At 46.2% G+C, this 15,768-nt stretch overlaps 1 protein-coding gene across 2 annotated transcripts in view; it reads left to right on the forward strand.

Annotated features, from left to right (window-relative positions):
* The window catches only part of SCAP (SREBF chaperone), a 50,032-nt gene that overhangs the window by 18,260 nt on the left and 16,004 nt on the right, over positions 1 to 15,768 (forward strand). For both annotated transcript variants that reach the window (XM_070359395.1, XM_070359396.1), the window contains exon 2: positions 4,552 to 4,681. In XM_070359395.1, coding sequence (XP_070215496.1) covers positions 4,552 to 4,681 — 130 coding nt within the window. The remainder of the gene's footprint in view (positions 1 to 4,551; positions 4,682 to 15,768) is intronic.

Here is a 15,768-nt window from a genome sequence, read left to right on the forward strand (position 1 = left end):
GCACGTGGACTCAGCAGTTACAGCTCGCAGACTCCAGAGCGTGGGCTCAGTAGTTTTCCTGCAGCATATGGAATCTTCCTGGACCAAGGATTGAGCACGTGTCCCTTGCATTAGTGGTGGATTCTTAATAACCACTGAACCACCAGGGAAGTCCTATAAGTTGTTAATAATAGAACTCCCAAGGTAACTACGGACTTCCCTTGTAGCTCAGCTGGTAAAGAATCCACCTGCAATGTGGGAAACCTGGGTTTGATCCCTGGGTTGGGAAGATCCCCTGGAGAAGGGAAAGGCTACCTGCTCCCGTACTCTGGCCTGGAGAATTCCATGGACTGTATAGTCCATGGGGTCCCAAAGAGTTGGACACAACTGAGTGACTTTTACTTTCAAGGTAATCACTAAGAAAATAACTTCTAAGATATATAGAACAGGAAAGTAGAAGTCAATCAAAGTGGCACACTACAAAAAATCAACTCTCTCCCTGTTTTTTTTTTTTTTTAAAAGCAATGGAGGAATTGACGAGCAAAAATCATTTGACAAACAAAACAAATAGCTGTACAGCATAAGTCAACCCTTCCCTGTGGGTATTCACATTAAGTATAAGTGGATCAAACTCGCCTACTAAAAGACAATTTGATTTTTAAAAGAATCTAGACTTCCCTGGTTTTTCATGGTGAAAAATCTGCCTGTCCAGATCTGTGTTTCTGTGCACACCTTTTCATGTCCATACGCAGGCTGAAAGCACCTTTTTGTTGTTGTTTTTTTTTTTAATGCATTGCTTACTCTGTCTTAGTGTTATGCATGTTTTGTTGGTAAAGCAAAGCATGTTTGTTTAAACTTGCATTAATTTTTAAATCAACACTGATTCTGGACAGAGCTAACCTCTCAAGCTTCAACTTAATTTATATTGATTTTTTTTTGACTTCCTAATGTACAGCAACCTGTGTCTTTCTTATTATAGGCCAAAAAACAATGTATTCAATGTAATACTATAATATATATATTTTATATAATACTATGTAATACTATAATACAATGTAATACTATAATTTGCAATTTAATTACAATAAATTTTTGATTGCCCAAATTAATTCTTACCATTTATATAAAATTATATTTTAGGCAATTTAAAAATATTTAGAAATAGTTTTATTCTCTGATACAGGCACTGTTATACTCCCTTCAGGAAAGAAGCCTGACAGTCTGACATTTAAAAGCTATATGACTGAATAGAAACCCTATGAAGTTAATGGATTTAATTTTAAACCATTTTCAAGGATTATTTTTTTGGAAAGTTTTCTTTCTTAAGGGTCTGATTAATAACTGCTAATAAAAAAAATACCATTGAAAATGTATGAAAATACCATTGAAAATTCTATTGCTCTCCACACATTTGAAAAATCCAGATCCAGTTATATACAGAATTCCTACTTTATTGCTTAAAGTGCCTTGGATTACCAGTATAATCCTTTGGAGTACCTGGGACCAAGGATCTGTTGCTAGTAAAAATAATTATTAAATTATCTTTATAACATTTTACCTAATTGTTTATTATTTAGAATTCCTTCTATATGTGAGGTAAAATTTTATAAATAAAATATTTAAATAGTAAAAGAAAAGAATCTGCCTGCTAATGCAGGGGACACAGGTCCGGGAAGATCGCAAATGCCATGGGAGAATCCCACATGCCGAGGAGCAGCTAGGCCCACAAGCCACAACTGCTGAGCCTGTGAGCTGCAGCTACGAGGCCCACAGACCTAGAGCCTGTGCTCTGCAACAGCCATGAGAAGCCTGCGAATCGCAAAGGAGAGTAGCCCCCGCTCGCTGCAACTAGAGAAAGCCTGTGCGTAACAACGAAGACCCAGTGCAACAACAAAAAAAAAGGCAGCACGGTTTGTATATTTAAGAACAGTGTCTGCGTGCTCTCTGTTTTTGCCTGTGCTGGGTCTTTGTTGCGACACCTGGGCTCTGGGCTGAGGCACACAAGCTTCTCTTCTTGTTGCAGTGCACGGGTTCTAGAGTGTGTGGGCTCAGTGATTGTGGCCCGCAGGCTCCAGTTGTGGTGCCTGGGGAGACACTGTAGGCATCCGCTACCCTTTGGACATTAGAACACAAAGAAGTTGCAAGTAAAAGGATGGAAAATGATATTCCATGCTAAATGATACCCAAAAGAGAGCTGACGTGGCTATATTATTATCAAACAACATTAAAAAGCTTATTAGAGACCAAGAAGGAGGACACTATATATTGATGATATATTGATCATATTGATATGCTGACACTATATATATGCTTCAGTATAACAGGAGGATATAATGATTATAAACCTCTTAACACCTAACAGACTCCTAAAATATATAAAGCAAAAATGGACAGAATTGAAAAGAGAAACACACAGTCTCCGTGACAGTGGATCTCCGCTTTCAGTGATGGATACAACCAGACAGAGTCAGCAAGGAAAATGGAGGACCTGAGCAACCCTGAAACCGACGGCACTAGTACCTGTTCTTCCCAAGTGAACACGGAACATTCTCCAGGCCAGACCCTGTGTTAGATCACAAGTCTCAATAAATTTAGAAAGACTGAAATCATACAGAGGATCTGTTCCAGTGACAGTGGAATGAAACTAAAAATCGAGAAAAGAAGGAAAATTGGAAATACGTGGAAATTGTCCAGGTGGCCAATAAGCATATGAAAGATAAGCATACATTGTTTGCTGTATATTGAAACCACAGAGCTATACCAGCACCTCCTCCTTTGCTATACTATGCTATGTCACGTCACTTCAGTCGTGTCCGACTCTGTACGACCCCATAGACGGCAGCCCACCAGGCTCCCCCGTCCCTGGGATTCTCCAAGCAAGAACACTGGAGAGGGTTGCCATTTCTTTCTCCAATGCATGAAAGTGAAAAGTGAAAGTGAAGTCGCTCAGTCGTGTCCAACTCTTAGCGACCCCATGGACTGCAGCCTACCAGGCTCCTCCGTCCATGGGATTTTCCAAGCAAGAGTACTGGAGTGGGGTGCCATTGCCTTCTCCGCCTCCTCCTTTAAATGGTTCCAATTAATTGGACTGACAAGATCAAGAGGTGGAGCAGTTGGAACTCCCATCGCACCGCCAGCGGGAATACAAATTCAAATAAGTACTTTGGAAATCTGGTGTAATCCACAAAGCTAAACATGTGTAGGCTCCACAACCCAGCCATTTCGTTCAAGGGACATACCTTACAGAAATGAGTGCTTACATAAGAATGAGTGTATACATAAACATTTCCATTATTTCTCTTCTTAATAGTTTCAGCTGGAAACAGCCAAATGTTCCTCAACACTAGAATAGATAAATGCACTGTAATATGTTCATTTGGTGGAATAGCGCGTATGCATGAAACAGTGCGTATATATGAAACTGCATGCACCAGTGTGGATGAATCCGGTAGATGTAAGTTGAAACAGCCAGTCACAAAGGAGTACGCAGTGGAATGGGTGATTTCAGTTATATGCCAGAAGAAACAAGCAGAGCTAATTTGTGATTATAGAAATTCTGATAGCGGTTTGTGGTAGACGATGCCCTTCACTAGTGCATAACGCCACCTTCTAAGGTTCTAAAAATATTTTGTAGCTTGATCTACATAGTGGGTACACAGGTGTATGTATGTGTAAATACTCATTGCACTCACTGTATGCTTAAGATTCGTGCATTGTATTACATAAAACTTAATTCTCAGTTAAAAAAAATTTTTTTTTGACCACGTGTGGCATGCAGAACTTCCTCGACCAGGGATTGAACCTGCGTTTACTGCAGACTCCGGAAGCTCGGAGTCTTAATCATTGGCCCACCAGGGAAATTCTAAAAAAAAAAGTTTTGAAGAAATGAAGTCAGAAACAAAAGCACATCCATTTGCCAACTTTTTGATGTTAGTCCAAGCTTTTTCCTTTGCCAGTGGTGGATCCATTGTTTTCTATTCAGCCTGGTCTAGTGTAAACCATACCCTCAATGTGTTACACAAAATGTTATGGTCTGTCCTTTTAAACTGAAGCAGTTTTTGCAACAGTCTGAATCAGGATCCTTCTGGATTTTTGGTTCCCTGGTTTTTTTTTTTTTTTTCTTTTTTCTTTTTTGGCCACACTGCCTGGCATGTGGAACGTCCCTGACCAGGGATCGAACCTGTGCCCCCGTGGAGTCTTAACTACTAGGCCACCAAGGAAGTCCTTCCCCAGTTTTTTCTTGTTGTCTTACGTGTATCCAATATGACCAGAAGTTTGTTTAGCATCTTGCCTTTATTACATTTCTAAAAATTTTCAGCCAGTAACCTATTTCATTAAGTAGTTTATGAATTGGGTTTCCTGTGACCAAAAAGGAGCTTGAAAATTCTAATTTAGAGGCTCCTGCGTTTCCTTGTAGCCCTGAAGTTTGATGACTGGTGTTTCGTACATTTGTGCAGTTCTCCTAGCACAGGAGGTGAGTGCAGCTGCAGTGATTCCCATGTCACTGTTATCTCAGCATGGATTCTACCTGCCATCATGTCCTGACTTTTCTCTCCTTTTTGTCCATTCCAGCTACCCACTGCTGAAGCTGCCCTTGCCAGGAACAGGACCTGTGGAATTCACCACTCCTGTGAAAGATTACTCGCCCCCACCTCTGACCTCTGACCACAAGCCTGGAGAGCCCAATGAGCAGCCAGAGTGGGTAGGTGCTCAGCATGTCCTGAGGAGCGCCCTGGGCATTGGGTGCGGATTGGCCGTGGCAGGGGTTCTACGTGGAGTGAGGGTGGTCAGCTTCTGATGGGCGAATGCTTAACACTTGAACCACTTTATAAAGGCACTGAAAATATTTAGCTTACATTTAATAGTACATCCAGTCACACATTCCTGTTTTGAAAGGAAACACTAAATGGCATGGCAGGAAGGTGACTGTCCTGGAAAAGCTGGGTTGTGGTTGCCGTAGCTCCGGCTGGCTGGGTCTGGGTCCATACTGTGGGTACTTGGGCCAGGCAGTGCCCTGGCAAACGGACCTCTCCTCCTTGAGCCCAAGTGGTTGCGGGAACCACTGACTATCCCTGGAGAATGTTTTATCTTCCGAGTCCCATCACCATTTAATGTTAGCAGTGAGCGCTTAGCTTTTTCAAATCTGGTAGGTGCTGTTTTATCCTCACAGTGCAGTCAGGTAAAGCGTGCAGGTTCTGCTTGTTCGCCTGTTGGGCGAACTGAGCCGAGAATGGCAGTGTGCCTCAGTTTCAGTTCATTTGTCATGGGGTCAGCACTGGGTTAGAACTCCAGATCTCCTGACCTGAAGCCAGCTGCTACTTTTGAATCGTGCTGTCCTCAGCCAGCTGTCTCTGAGCTGAGCATGAATGCAAAACAGGAAGAAAACCTACAGGAATGCAAAACCTCCAGGTGAGGGTCTGGGCTGCGGGATGTAACCCGCGGGAACTCTGGACTCATTATTTGGAAACCTTACAGGAAATGATAAGCTCGTCCTGCTGGCTTGTACCTGCCAGCTGTGGATGACATGTTCTTCCCTCACGTGCTGGGCCCTGGTCCCATGGGTTGGTGCCGGGCTTGCTGAGTCTGTTGTTGAGGAGCAGAGCCCAGCTCAGGGCACACTGCTCCTCTTCTCCCACCCTCTCTGTGCCAGTGATTGCACATTCCTTCCTGTTGCCTTTCTGGGTAATGTAGCAGCCAGGTAACTTGATGTCAGCTTTGCTCTAATGTTGCTAAAGTAGAGATCTGGTTAGATAGGTGTGTGTTATGACTACACATGGTTTCAGGAGGAAGTAGAGAACACAGGCTCAGTGGTACTCAGCCACGAAGGTTAGGGTGAGCTGATGAGGCGGAAACCAGTTCATAGCTTCATGTCTCAGCTTGACACTTTGCTCATTGTGGGATCAAGCCTTTTGTCTCTTTTACTCTCTCTTAAAAAAGAAAAGTATTTATTTATGGCTCCACTGGGTCTTTATTGCAGCATGCGAGGTTCTCTCTAGTAGAGGTGCACGGGCTCAGTTGCCCAGCAGCATGTGGGGTCTTAGTTCCTCAACCAGGGATCGAAACTGCATCCCCTGCATTGGAAGTAGAATTCTTAACCACTGGACCAGGAGGAAAGTCCCTCCATTAACCTCTTGATGGGGTTTTACCACATAATGGAGTTGATGGTTCCTGGTCACAATGGGGTAGTCTGCGTTTGTGAGTGTTTTGTGACTAGTAGAGTTCAGTGGGCCTGATGGTACAGCTAGGGGTCTATCCAAGGTCAGGGGTTCACTTGTTTGTGAGCCCTTTCCACTTCTTGATGTCCTCTTTTGGCCTGGGATGATGATAGTGTGGGGGTACAAAATAGCTTGAGGGTTTCTCTTTCTCACTGGGGTCTGCAGCCCCTGAAAGGTTGAGAAAGAGATGCAGGCCCTGGCTCAGTCACCTGGTGTCAGGCCTCTCTGTGGTCAGTTACCTCACCAGAATTGACTGTTGTAACAGTAAAGGTCAGCAATGCAGAACTTGTAAGGATTGCTTTAAGTATAAGGAACAGAAAACTCAGCCCAAACCTGGGGAAGTGAGAAGGGCATTTTGGGGTCATAGAGCTCACCCACAGGCAGGACTTACTAACCGACAGCATGGGTTAGGCCTCAGAAGGAGTCCATCCCTCAACTGTACCCGCTCCGGGTCAGCTCACTGTCCTCTCCCTAATGGGGGCTACAGCAGATTCAGCCCTGTGGGTGCCCGCTTGGCTCTGCATGGGATTACCTACCTGCTCCCACCCAAGACCCTGTGAGCAGGGAGGTGCTTTGCTGGTTGGCTTCATCACCACACTGCGGGTGAGAGACTGTTTCCAAAGGAAGATTAGGAAGTGCAGGCCCTGGGCAGCACAGCGCAAGCGCCTGCTGCTCACAGCAGGAAGCTGTGAGGTCCTTCATTCCTCATCCATTCCTTTATTATTCAGCACGTTTATTCCTTGTCTTCAGTGTGCCTGGCAGAATGATCGTGGGGACATATGGAGCCTCACTGCCCTGGAGGAGACGCACGGTGATTGGGAAGAGCACATGGAGATGTGGGTTCTTTTGTCAACAGCACACAGGAGCCAGCCCCAGGAGCTCCCAGTGGTCAGTGCTGAAAAAAAAGATACATTTTGCAGCAAAATGCATACATAGCTGAGTCCGTGTGCTTGAATAACTAAGTGGAGGAGAATAGACAGATCTGAGCAAAAAATTCTGAATTTATGTGGCCGCTCTGCCTTCAGAGAGGTGGAATCTAATCCCCTTCCTTCATTGTGGGCTGCGCACAGTGACTTCCTTCCAGAGAGTGCCAAGTGGAGAGGGGAGGAGAGAGTGGCTTTCCAGCGGAAACCCTGACAGATAGCTCTCGACACAGTGTTCAGGGTCACCATCAGCAGTGGCAGATCAGGTTGATGGTATGTACCTTGATGTGTGACGAGAAGGGTGCTTTACCTCTATGTTCTTCCTCTGCAAACACCGTAATCCCAGTCTGATCACGAGAAGAACATCAGACAAATCTGTGAGGAGTGGTCTACACAGTCCTGACCAGCACTCCTCATGACTGTCAAGGTCATCAGAAAAAGAGAGTCCAAGAAACTGTCCCAGCCAAGAGAAGCCTCACAAGACAGGACAGCTGGATATAACATGGTATCTTGGATGAGATCTCAGGAGAGAGAAAGGACATGGGGACAAGCTGAGGAAATCTGGTTTCCTTACTTTGCCTTGGTGATAGTTTCTCAGACTTGCCTTGTTCTCGATGAGCTTGACAGTTTCGAGGAGTGTTCCTCAAGCGGGGATTTGTTTCTATCTCTCTAGACTAGTCTCAGCTTGTGGGGTTTTAGAAGGAAGACTGCAGAGGTCAGGTGTCATTCTTTTCACATCTGTCAGCCTCCTAAAGTATTTTTTTTTAAATTTCTGTAAAGTTTAGTCTTTGTGCTCTGAAGTTCTTGGCACCATCAGGGGTTTTCTTGTGGTTTTTTGTTTTTAGTCTTTTTTACAGAAATATGAAACATCTCGTTGTTTTCTTTTTTGAGAACTGTATTTATTTCTGGTTGTGCTGGGTCTCCATCGCTGCGAGTGGGCTTCTCTAGTTGCCTCGAGTGGAGGCTGCCTTTTAGGCGCAGTGTGCGGGCTTCTCATTGTGGTGACTTCTCTTGTGGAGCACAGGCCCGAGAGTGCTCAGGTTTTGGTAGTCGTGCCTCTCGGGGTCAGTAGTTGAGGCGCACGGGCTTCGTTGCCTCGCAGCATCTGGAATCTTCCTGGACCAGGGTTTGAACCCATGTCTCCTGCATTGGCAGGTGAATTCCTAACTACTGGACCATCAGGGAGGTGCTTAGTTGTGGTTTTAAATTTGCATTTTTCAGATGAATATTGTTGAGGTCTTGTTGTATTTGCACATCTTCCTTTGTGAAGTGTTTCAGTATTTTGCTCATTTTGAGCTGAGTTGTGTGGATTTTTTTTAATATGCAAAGCTATTCAAAGAAGTATATTGATAATGGAAAAAGTGCAATAATCTAGATATCCTTATATAGAGAAATAACTAAATTATACTACACCCATAAACTTGAATGTACCCATTAAATAGATTTTTAAGCTCAACAAAGTAGATTAAGTAGGAAAAGCTGAAGATAAAACAGTATGTGTACTATACCAACCATTTAAAAAATACATGCATAGAAAAAGTATTAATTGCTTAATCATGTCCAACTCTGTGACCCCATGGACTGTAGCCTGCCAGACTCCTCTGTCCATTGAGTTCTCCAGGCAAGAATTCTGGAATGGGTTGCCATTTCCTACTGCAGGGGATCTTCCCAACCCAGGGATCAAAACCAGGTCTCCTGCATTGCAACCAGGGAAGCCCTGGTGCGTGGGAAAAAAACTAGTATCAAATCCATTAAAATGCAAACAACACTTACTTTTAGGTTGTGTATTACAATAGACTTGCATTGCTTTTACAAAAAGAAAAAAAAAAGATAAATTTTCAAAAAGATTAAACGCTAGCACTTTCTCTAACAAACTTTCCCTGTTTCTTGTTTAATGTATCTTAGAAAGGAGTTTGTACCAAGAGAATAGTTTATCATTCTTCTTAACATGTTAAACATGGACAGGTACAGGTTTTCAGGGATATGTAATTGTAACTGGCATTTTTGCCTCTTAAGTGATTTTCCCTCCCCTTAGGAAAAGTTTATATTTAGAATTGTTGCAGGATAACTGTGATGTCCCTATTCTTCCCATGTGAAGCTTATAAGCCTTTACTTTTTAAAAATGTATTTTTAATTGGAGGATAAATTGCTTTACAGTGTTGTGTGGGTTTCTGCCATAATGTTAGTCATTCAGTTGTGTCTGACTCTGTGCGACCCCATGGACTGTAGCCTGCCAGGCTCCTCTGTCCATGGGATTCTCCAGGAAAGAATACTGGAGTGGGTTGCCATTCCTTTCTCCAGGGGATCTTCCCAACCCAGGGATCGAACCCTGGTCTCCTGCATTACAGGCAGATTCTTTACCATCCAAGCCACCTGGGAAGCCCATACATCAGCTTTCTGCCATACATCAGCATGAATCAGCCATAGGCAGGCATATGTCCCCTCCCTCATGAACTTCCCTCCCAGCCCCCACCCCATCCCACCCCTCTAGGTTGTTAGGGAGCACTGTTGAGCTCCCTGTATATATACAGGGACTTCCCACTAGCTGTCTGTTTTACATACGGTAATGTTTCAGTGCTCTCTCTCAATTCGCCCCACCTTCACCTTCCCCCGTTGTGTCCTTAAGTCTGTTCTCTGTGTCTGCATCTCTGTTGTTGTTCAGTTGCCGAGACATGTCTGACCCTTTGTGACCCCATGGACTGCAGCACGCCAGGCTTCCCTGACCCTTACCATCTCCCAGGGTTTCCCCAAGTTCATGTTTATTGAATCGGTGATGCCACCCAATCATCTCCCCCTCTGTCGTCCCCTTCTCCTTGTGCCCTCAGTCTTTCCCAGGATCAGGGTCTTTCCCACTGAGTCAGCTCTTTGCATCAGGTGGCCAAAGTATTGGAGCTTCAGCATCAGTCCTTCCAATGAAGGATCGATTTCCTTTAAGACTGACTGGTTTGATTTTCTTGCTGTCCAAGGGACGCTCAAGAGTCTTTAGTACCACAGTTCGAAGGCATCAGTTCTTCTGTGCTTTGCCTTCCTTATGGTCCAGCTCTCACATCCATACATGGCTACTGGAAAGACCGTAGCCTTGACTAGATGGACCTTTGTTGGCGAAGTGATGTCTTTCCTTTTAAACACACTGTCCAGGTTTGCCATAACTTTCCTGCCAAGAAGCTGTCATCTTCTAATTTCATGGCTGCAGTCACCATCCACAGTGATTTTAGAGCCCAAGAAGAGGAAATGTGTCCCTGCTTCCACCTTTTCCCCTTCTATTTGCCATGAAGTCATAGCACCAGATGCCATGACATTCGTTTTTTTAATATTGAGTTTTAAGCCAACTTTTTTCACTTTCCTTTTTCACCCTTATCAAAAGGCTCTTTATAGTTCCTGTTTGCTTTCTGCCATTAAAGTAGTATCATCTCCATACCTGAGTTGGTTGATATTTCTCCCAGCAATCTTGATTCCAGCTTGTAACTCATTCAGCCTGGCTTTTTGAATGATGTGCTCTGTGTACAGTTTAAATAAACAGGTTGACAATAAACAGCCCTGTCATATCCTTTCTCAGTCTTGAACCAGTAAGTTGTTCCATACAAGGTTCTGACTGTAGCTTCTTGACCTGCATAAGATTTCTCAGGAGACAGGTAAGATAGTCTGGTATTCTCATCTCTTTAAGAGTTTTCCACAGTTTGTTATGATCCACGCAGTCAAAGGCTTTAGGGTAGTCAGTGCTGCTGCTGCTAAGTCACTTCAGTCGTGTCCGACTCTGTGCGACCCCATAGACAGCAGCCCATCAGGCTCCCCGTCCCTGGGATTCTCCAGGCAAGAGTACTGAAATTGGGTTGCCATTTCCTTCTCCAATGCATGAAAGTGAAAAGTGAAAGTGAAGTCGCTCAGTCTCTCCTACTCCTAGTGACCCCATGGACTGCAGCCCACCAGGCTCCTCCATCCATGGAATTTTTCAGGCAAGAGTACTGGAGTGGGGTGCCATGTAGTTAGTGAAACAGAGGTAAATGTTTTTCTGGAATTCCCTTGCTTTCTCTATGATCCAGAGAATGTTGGCAATTTGATCTCTGGTTCCTCAGCCTTTCTAAACCCAGCTTACAAATCTGGAAGTTCTCATTTCACATAATGCTGAAGCCTACCTTGAAGGATTTTGAGCATAGCCTTGCTAGCACGGGAGATGAGGGTGTGACTAGTAAGATATATGACTCGTCTCCCGTGCATCTCTGTTGCTGCCCTACAGACAGGTTCACCTGTACCATTTTTCTAGATTCTGTATATATGCATTGCTATGTGATACTTGTTTTTCTCTTTCTGACTTCACCCTGAATAACAGGCCCTAGATTGACCCACCTCGCTGGAACTGACTCGGATCTGTTCCTTTGTGTGGCTGAGTGATACCCATTGCATATGTGTGCCCCAAGGTCTGTGTTCGCTCACCTGTCAGTGGGCATCTAGGTTGCTTCCAAGTCCTGGCTGTTGTAAACAGTGCTGCAGTGAGCATTGGGGTACACGTGTCGTTCTCAATTATGGTGTTTTCAGAGTGTATGGCCAGTAGTGGGATTTTGGGTCATATGGTAGTTTTATGCTTAGTTTTAAAGAAAAGCTCCACACTGTTCTCCACAGTGTCTGTGTCAGTTTACATTGCCATCAACAGTGCAAGAAGTTTCCCTTTTCTCCACATCCTCTCCAGCATTTATTGTTTGTAGATATTTTGATGATGGCCTATAGTTCCTTTGCTGTGCAGAAGCTTTTAAGTTTAGTTAGATCCCATTTATTTTTGTTTTTATTTCCATCATTCTAGGACATGGGTCATAGAAGATCTTGCTATGATTTATGTCAAAGAGTGTTCTGCCTAAGTTTTCCTCTTAAGGGTTTTATAGTTTCTGGTGTTACATTTAGGTCTGAAATCCGTTTTGAGTTTATCTTTGTGTGTGGCATTAGGAAGTGTTATAGTTTCATCCTCTTACGGGTGGCTCTCCAGTTTTCCCAACACCACTTACTGAAGAGACTGTCTTTTCTCCTTTGTATATTCTTGCCTCCTTTGTCAAAGATAAGGTGCCCGTAGGTGTGTGGGTGATGGATTTCTTTTACTGAATTATAATTCTTTCTGTGTGCTGGAGGTGTCTCTCTGTGTAGCCCTCTTCTCCCCTTTTACTGACGTGTTCCCGCACTGGGATGGAGGCTGCACCCTGCGGTTGGGCCTCGTGCGTGTCTGTCCTCCAGAAAGGACTCTAATCAACTCTGCCGGCATCTTGTGCCCTGGGTTAGGCCTGGCGTGTGTTGGAGTCACTGATCACCCCCATGTGGGGGTGCGGGGAGGTCAGTTCCCACTGGGAGGAGGGGTGTTTTTACCAGGGCAAAGCAGAAAGGTGAAGACTTCCCGTTTCTCAGCTGTGTGACCTTGGGCAGCTTATGTAACGACTCTGTACCTTAGTTTCCACATTCGTAAAATGGGGATAATAGTTACACCTGCATTACAGTTGTCACAGGATGAAGTGAAAGGATGCAAATTCAGGTCGGCGTCTGGCCCATCGCTGGCATCTGTAAATGAGTCTGGCTGTCACCACTGTCCTTGCTTACATCTGGCCAGGGCGGAGGGCCGGGCGGAGGTTCCTGTGCTCAGAGGTTCTAAGTGCACTGGGCGTGTTCTCCGTGTCTGTCACCAAGAGACCAAAGTCTGAAGTGAGGCTTTCTTCTTGGAGCTTGATAGGTGATCAGGTAGTTGGGACCAAGTTAAATCCTGGGCTCTGGAGTTTAAATGAATCCCCTCAGCAGTGGGAAGCTGAGCCCTTAGAGGCAGCGACTTGGTGTGAGAGTGGTGGTAAGATGGTCAGTCTTAGAGAAACCTGGAGATGGGGATGATGGTGCCTAGGAGGAGGGTGAGGGGGCCAGAGAGGGGAAGGGGGCTTCATTTTATAGGGATCGCAAGGCTACCTGTAAGAGCTTTAGGACATAATGATACACTAGATGGAACTGGCGTGCATCAGGCTACATGCCTTACTGGCTGGTTGCTTGTGTTGTGTTGTTTGGTCCGCACAGTGATCTGCCGAGCTCTGAGGGTCTGTCCCCGTTTCCCTCAAGTCTGGGACTGAGGCTTGGAAAGCGTAGAGACCCTTGTCCAAGGCACGCAGCTGGGGGTGGAGCTAGAATGTGAAGCCCAGCATGGCCCCTGCGCCTCCCCCCACAGCCATTCCCCGCCTGTCCAGGGCTGGGGAACAAGGAGCAGGAGCCCTGTCCTCAAGGAGCTGAGCGCTGGGAGTGCTGTCAGGGGCCCCTGGGTATGTCAGCACACAGGCAAAGGGCCTGGAGCTCTAGGATGTTTTCTCTGAAAGTGAAGGATGGATTGTGTGTGTGTGTGTGTGTGTGTTTAAACAAGCTTTTTTTTTTTTTTTTAATTTATTTTTGGCTGTGCTGTATCTTTGTTGCTGCGCTGGCTTTTCTCCAGTTGCCGTGCGCAGGCCTCTCATTGCAGTCGCCTCTCTTGGTGCGGAGCTAGGGTGTGCGGGTTTCAGCACCCTAGGGCTCCCGGGCTATAGAGCACAGGCTAAACAGACATGGTTCACGGGCTTAACTGCTCCACAACACGTGGGATCTTCTCAGACCAGGGATCAAACCTGTGTCCATTGATGGGCGAATTCTTTACCACTGGACCACCAGGGAGGCCCCGGGATTGTGTTTAAAGCAACAACAAGCCTGAGATGTCCTGCTCTGGCCTGGCCCTGCTAGACTGGATCACCATGGGAACCTGGGCCTCACGCCAGGCCCTGCCTGCCGGTCCGCCTGGGTGCCTGGGCTTCCAGGCCAGCCCTGCAGTGTGGGCGGTGGCGACCTAAGCCTGAATGCGAGGTTTCCGAGGAGCCCAGGTCAGGGCTCTCATGCTGAGACAGTGGCAGCTGAGACCCCGCGGGCCCTAGGACCTCAGCTCCCCTCCGGCACTGCTGTGCTGGGCCTTTGCTTCTGCTCCCTGTTCTCCATGGGATCCACATGGTTCAGAACCACCCCGGCATGTAGGACTCACAGATTGGGAATTGGGCAGCCCTGGGCTTGACTCCTGCCTGTGCTGCTGTGTGGCCTTGGGCATACTCTTGCTATCTCTCTGAGATAACAAGATTTTCTTATCTGGGTCCTCTAGCTCAGGGTCCCTTACTATGAAGGCTGCGGTTGTCTCAGAGCCTGCATCCACATCAGACAGTGAGGGAAGCACGCCCCCTGCAGGCTGTGGGCTGGGGCCTCTGGTCCCTCACTGGATATTGGCTGGGAAGTCCCCTCAGTTCCGTGCCTTGTGGACCTTTTTGGAGCGTCTCACAATTCGGCTGACATCACCAGAGTGGTGGCTGTAAGGACGGGGCCAAGGAAGAGTCAGTATGTTTTTTCCTTCCATTTAAAACAAATTGTGGCAGCAAAAGCACCAAGTCCTACCCCCTGGCCCACCAGGGAATTCCCTCTGTTAACTATTTAAGCGTACCGTTCAGTGGTATTAAGTGCATTCACATTGTACAACCATTACCACCATCCTTCTCTATAATGCTTCATCTCATAAAACAGAAACCCTGCACCAGTTAAACAATAATGCTGTACTCACCCTTCTCCAACCCCTGATAACCATCTTTCTGCTTTCTGACACTCTGAATTTGACTCCTTTAGGCACCTCATATCAGTGGAATCAGGTGGTGTTTGCCTTTTTGTGCTTGGTTTATTTCACTTAGCATAATGGCCTTAAGAGTAATAGTCTTTTGTAGCCCAATCTCAGAAATAAAGAGCTCATCATTTTGCTATATTCTGTTTTTCAGAAGCAAGTCACCAGGTCCAGCCCACTCTCCAGCGGAATTACGCTTGAGCATGAGCATGAGGAAGTGGGGCTTACTGGGGGCCACGTTAGAAGCCCCCATCTGTGAGGGCCCCTCCCTCTGTTCCCAGAGGCACCTGGACTCCACTGGCCCTTAGGCGCTCTCCATCACCCATTTAGGATACCTTGTGTCGTCTGTTTCCGTGTCGTAGGCTTCCATGTCTGTGTCTTACTCGAGTTTCAGGCGGGGATTATGGTAAGGCCCAGCAGTAAGTGGTAGGTCCTGCCCACCTCTTCTGCTCCCACATTCGTGCCTGCCAGCTACCAGCATCCGCATCTCATTTGTCAAAGATATCTGGCACGGAAGGCCTGAGGTGCTGGAGAATTCACATCCCCTAGGAGCTGCCCTTATCCTGTAACTGTAGGAGGAGTTGGTGTGTAACCTCAGCCATCATCCTTTATGTGGGGTAACTCAGCTAAACCATCATCCACAAGGGTCACTTGCTCAGCAGCCCACCCTTGGTGGTGGCCTTCCTTGCCCTGCCCTGTCCCTGCTCCCCTGCCCGTGTTCACACCACCTCCTGAGGACACCATGTGTCCAGGGTGTGCTGCTGGGGGAACCCCAACCGAGACAGTGAGTGGGACAGTGCATGAATGACGAGAGTTAGGCTCCTGCCTGTTAGATAAACCACTGTAAGAGAGTTGGGATGCCTGGAAGAGGGGAGTTGAGGGCACATACACTGGACGATGAGTTTGATACAGACATGCTAAACTGACCCAAGATCCTGAAAGAGCTGGGCGGATGTGGGATAGCCGCTTGGAGAGTTCAGCTGGAAGTCGGGAAGGCGAGTGAGGGCCGGCCTGCAGACGG

The sequence above is a fragment of the Bos mutus genome, chromosome 22 (assembly GCF_027580195.1).
Source record: "Bos mutus isolate GX-2022 chromosome 22, NWIPB_WYAK_1.1, whole genome shotgun sequence".
NCBI lineage: Eukaryota > Metazoa > Chordata > Mammalia > Artiodactyla > Bovidae > Bos > Bos mutus.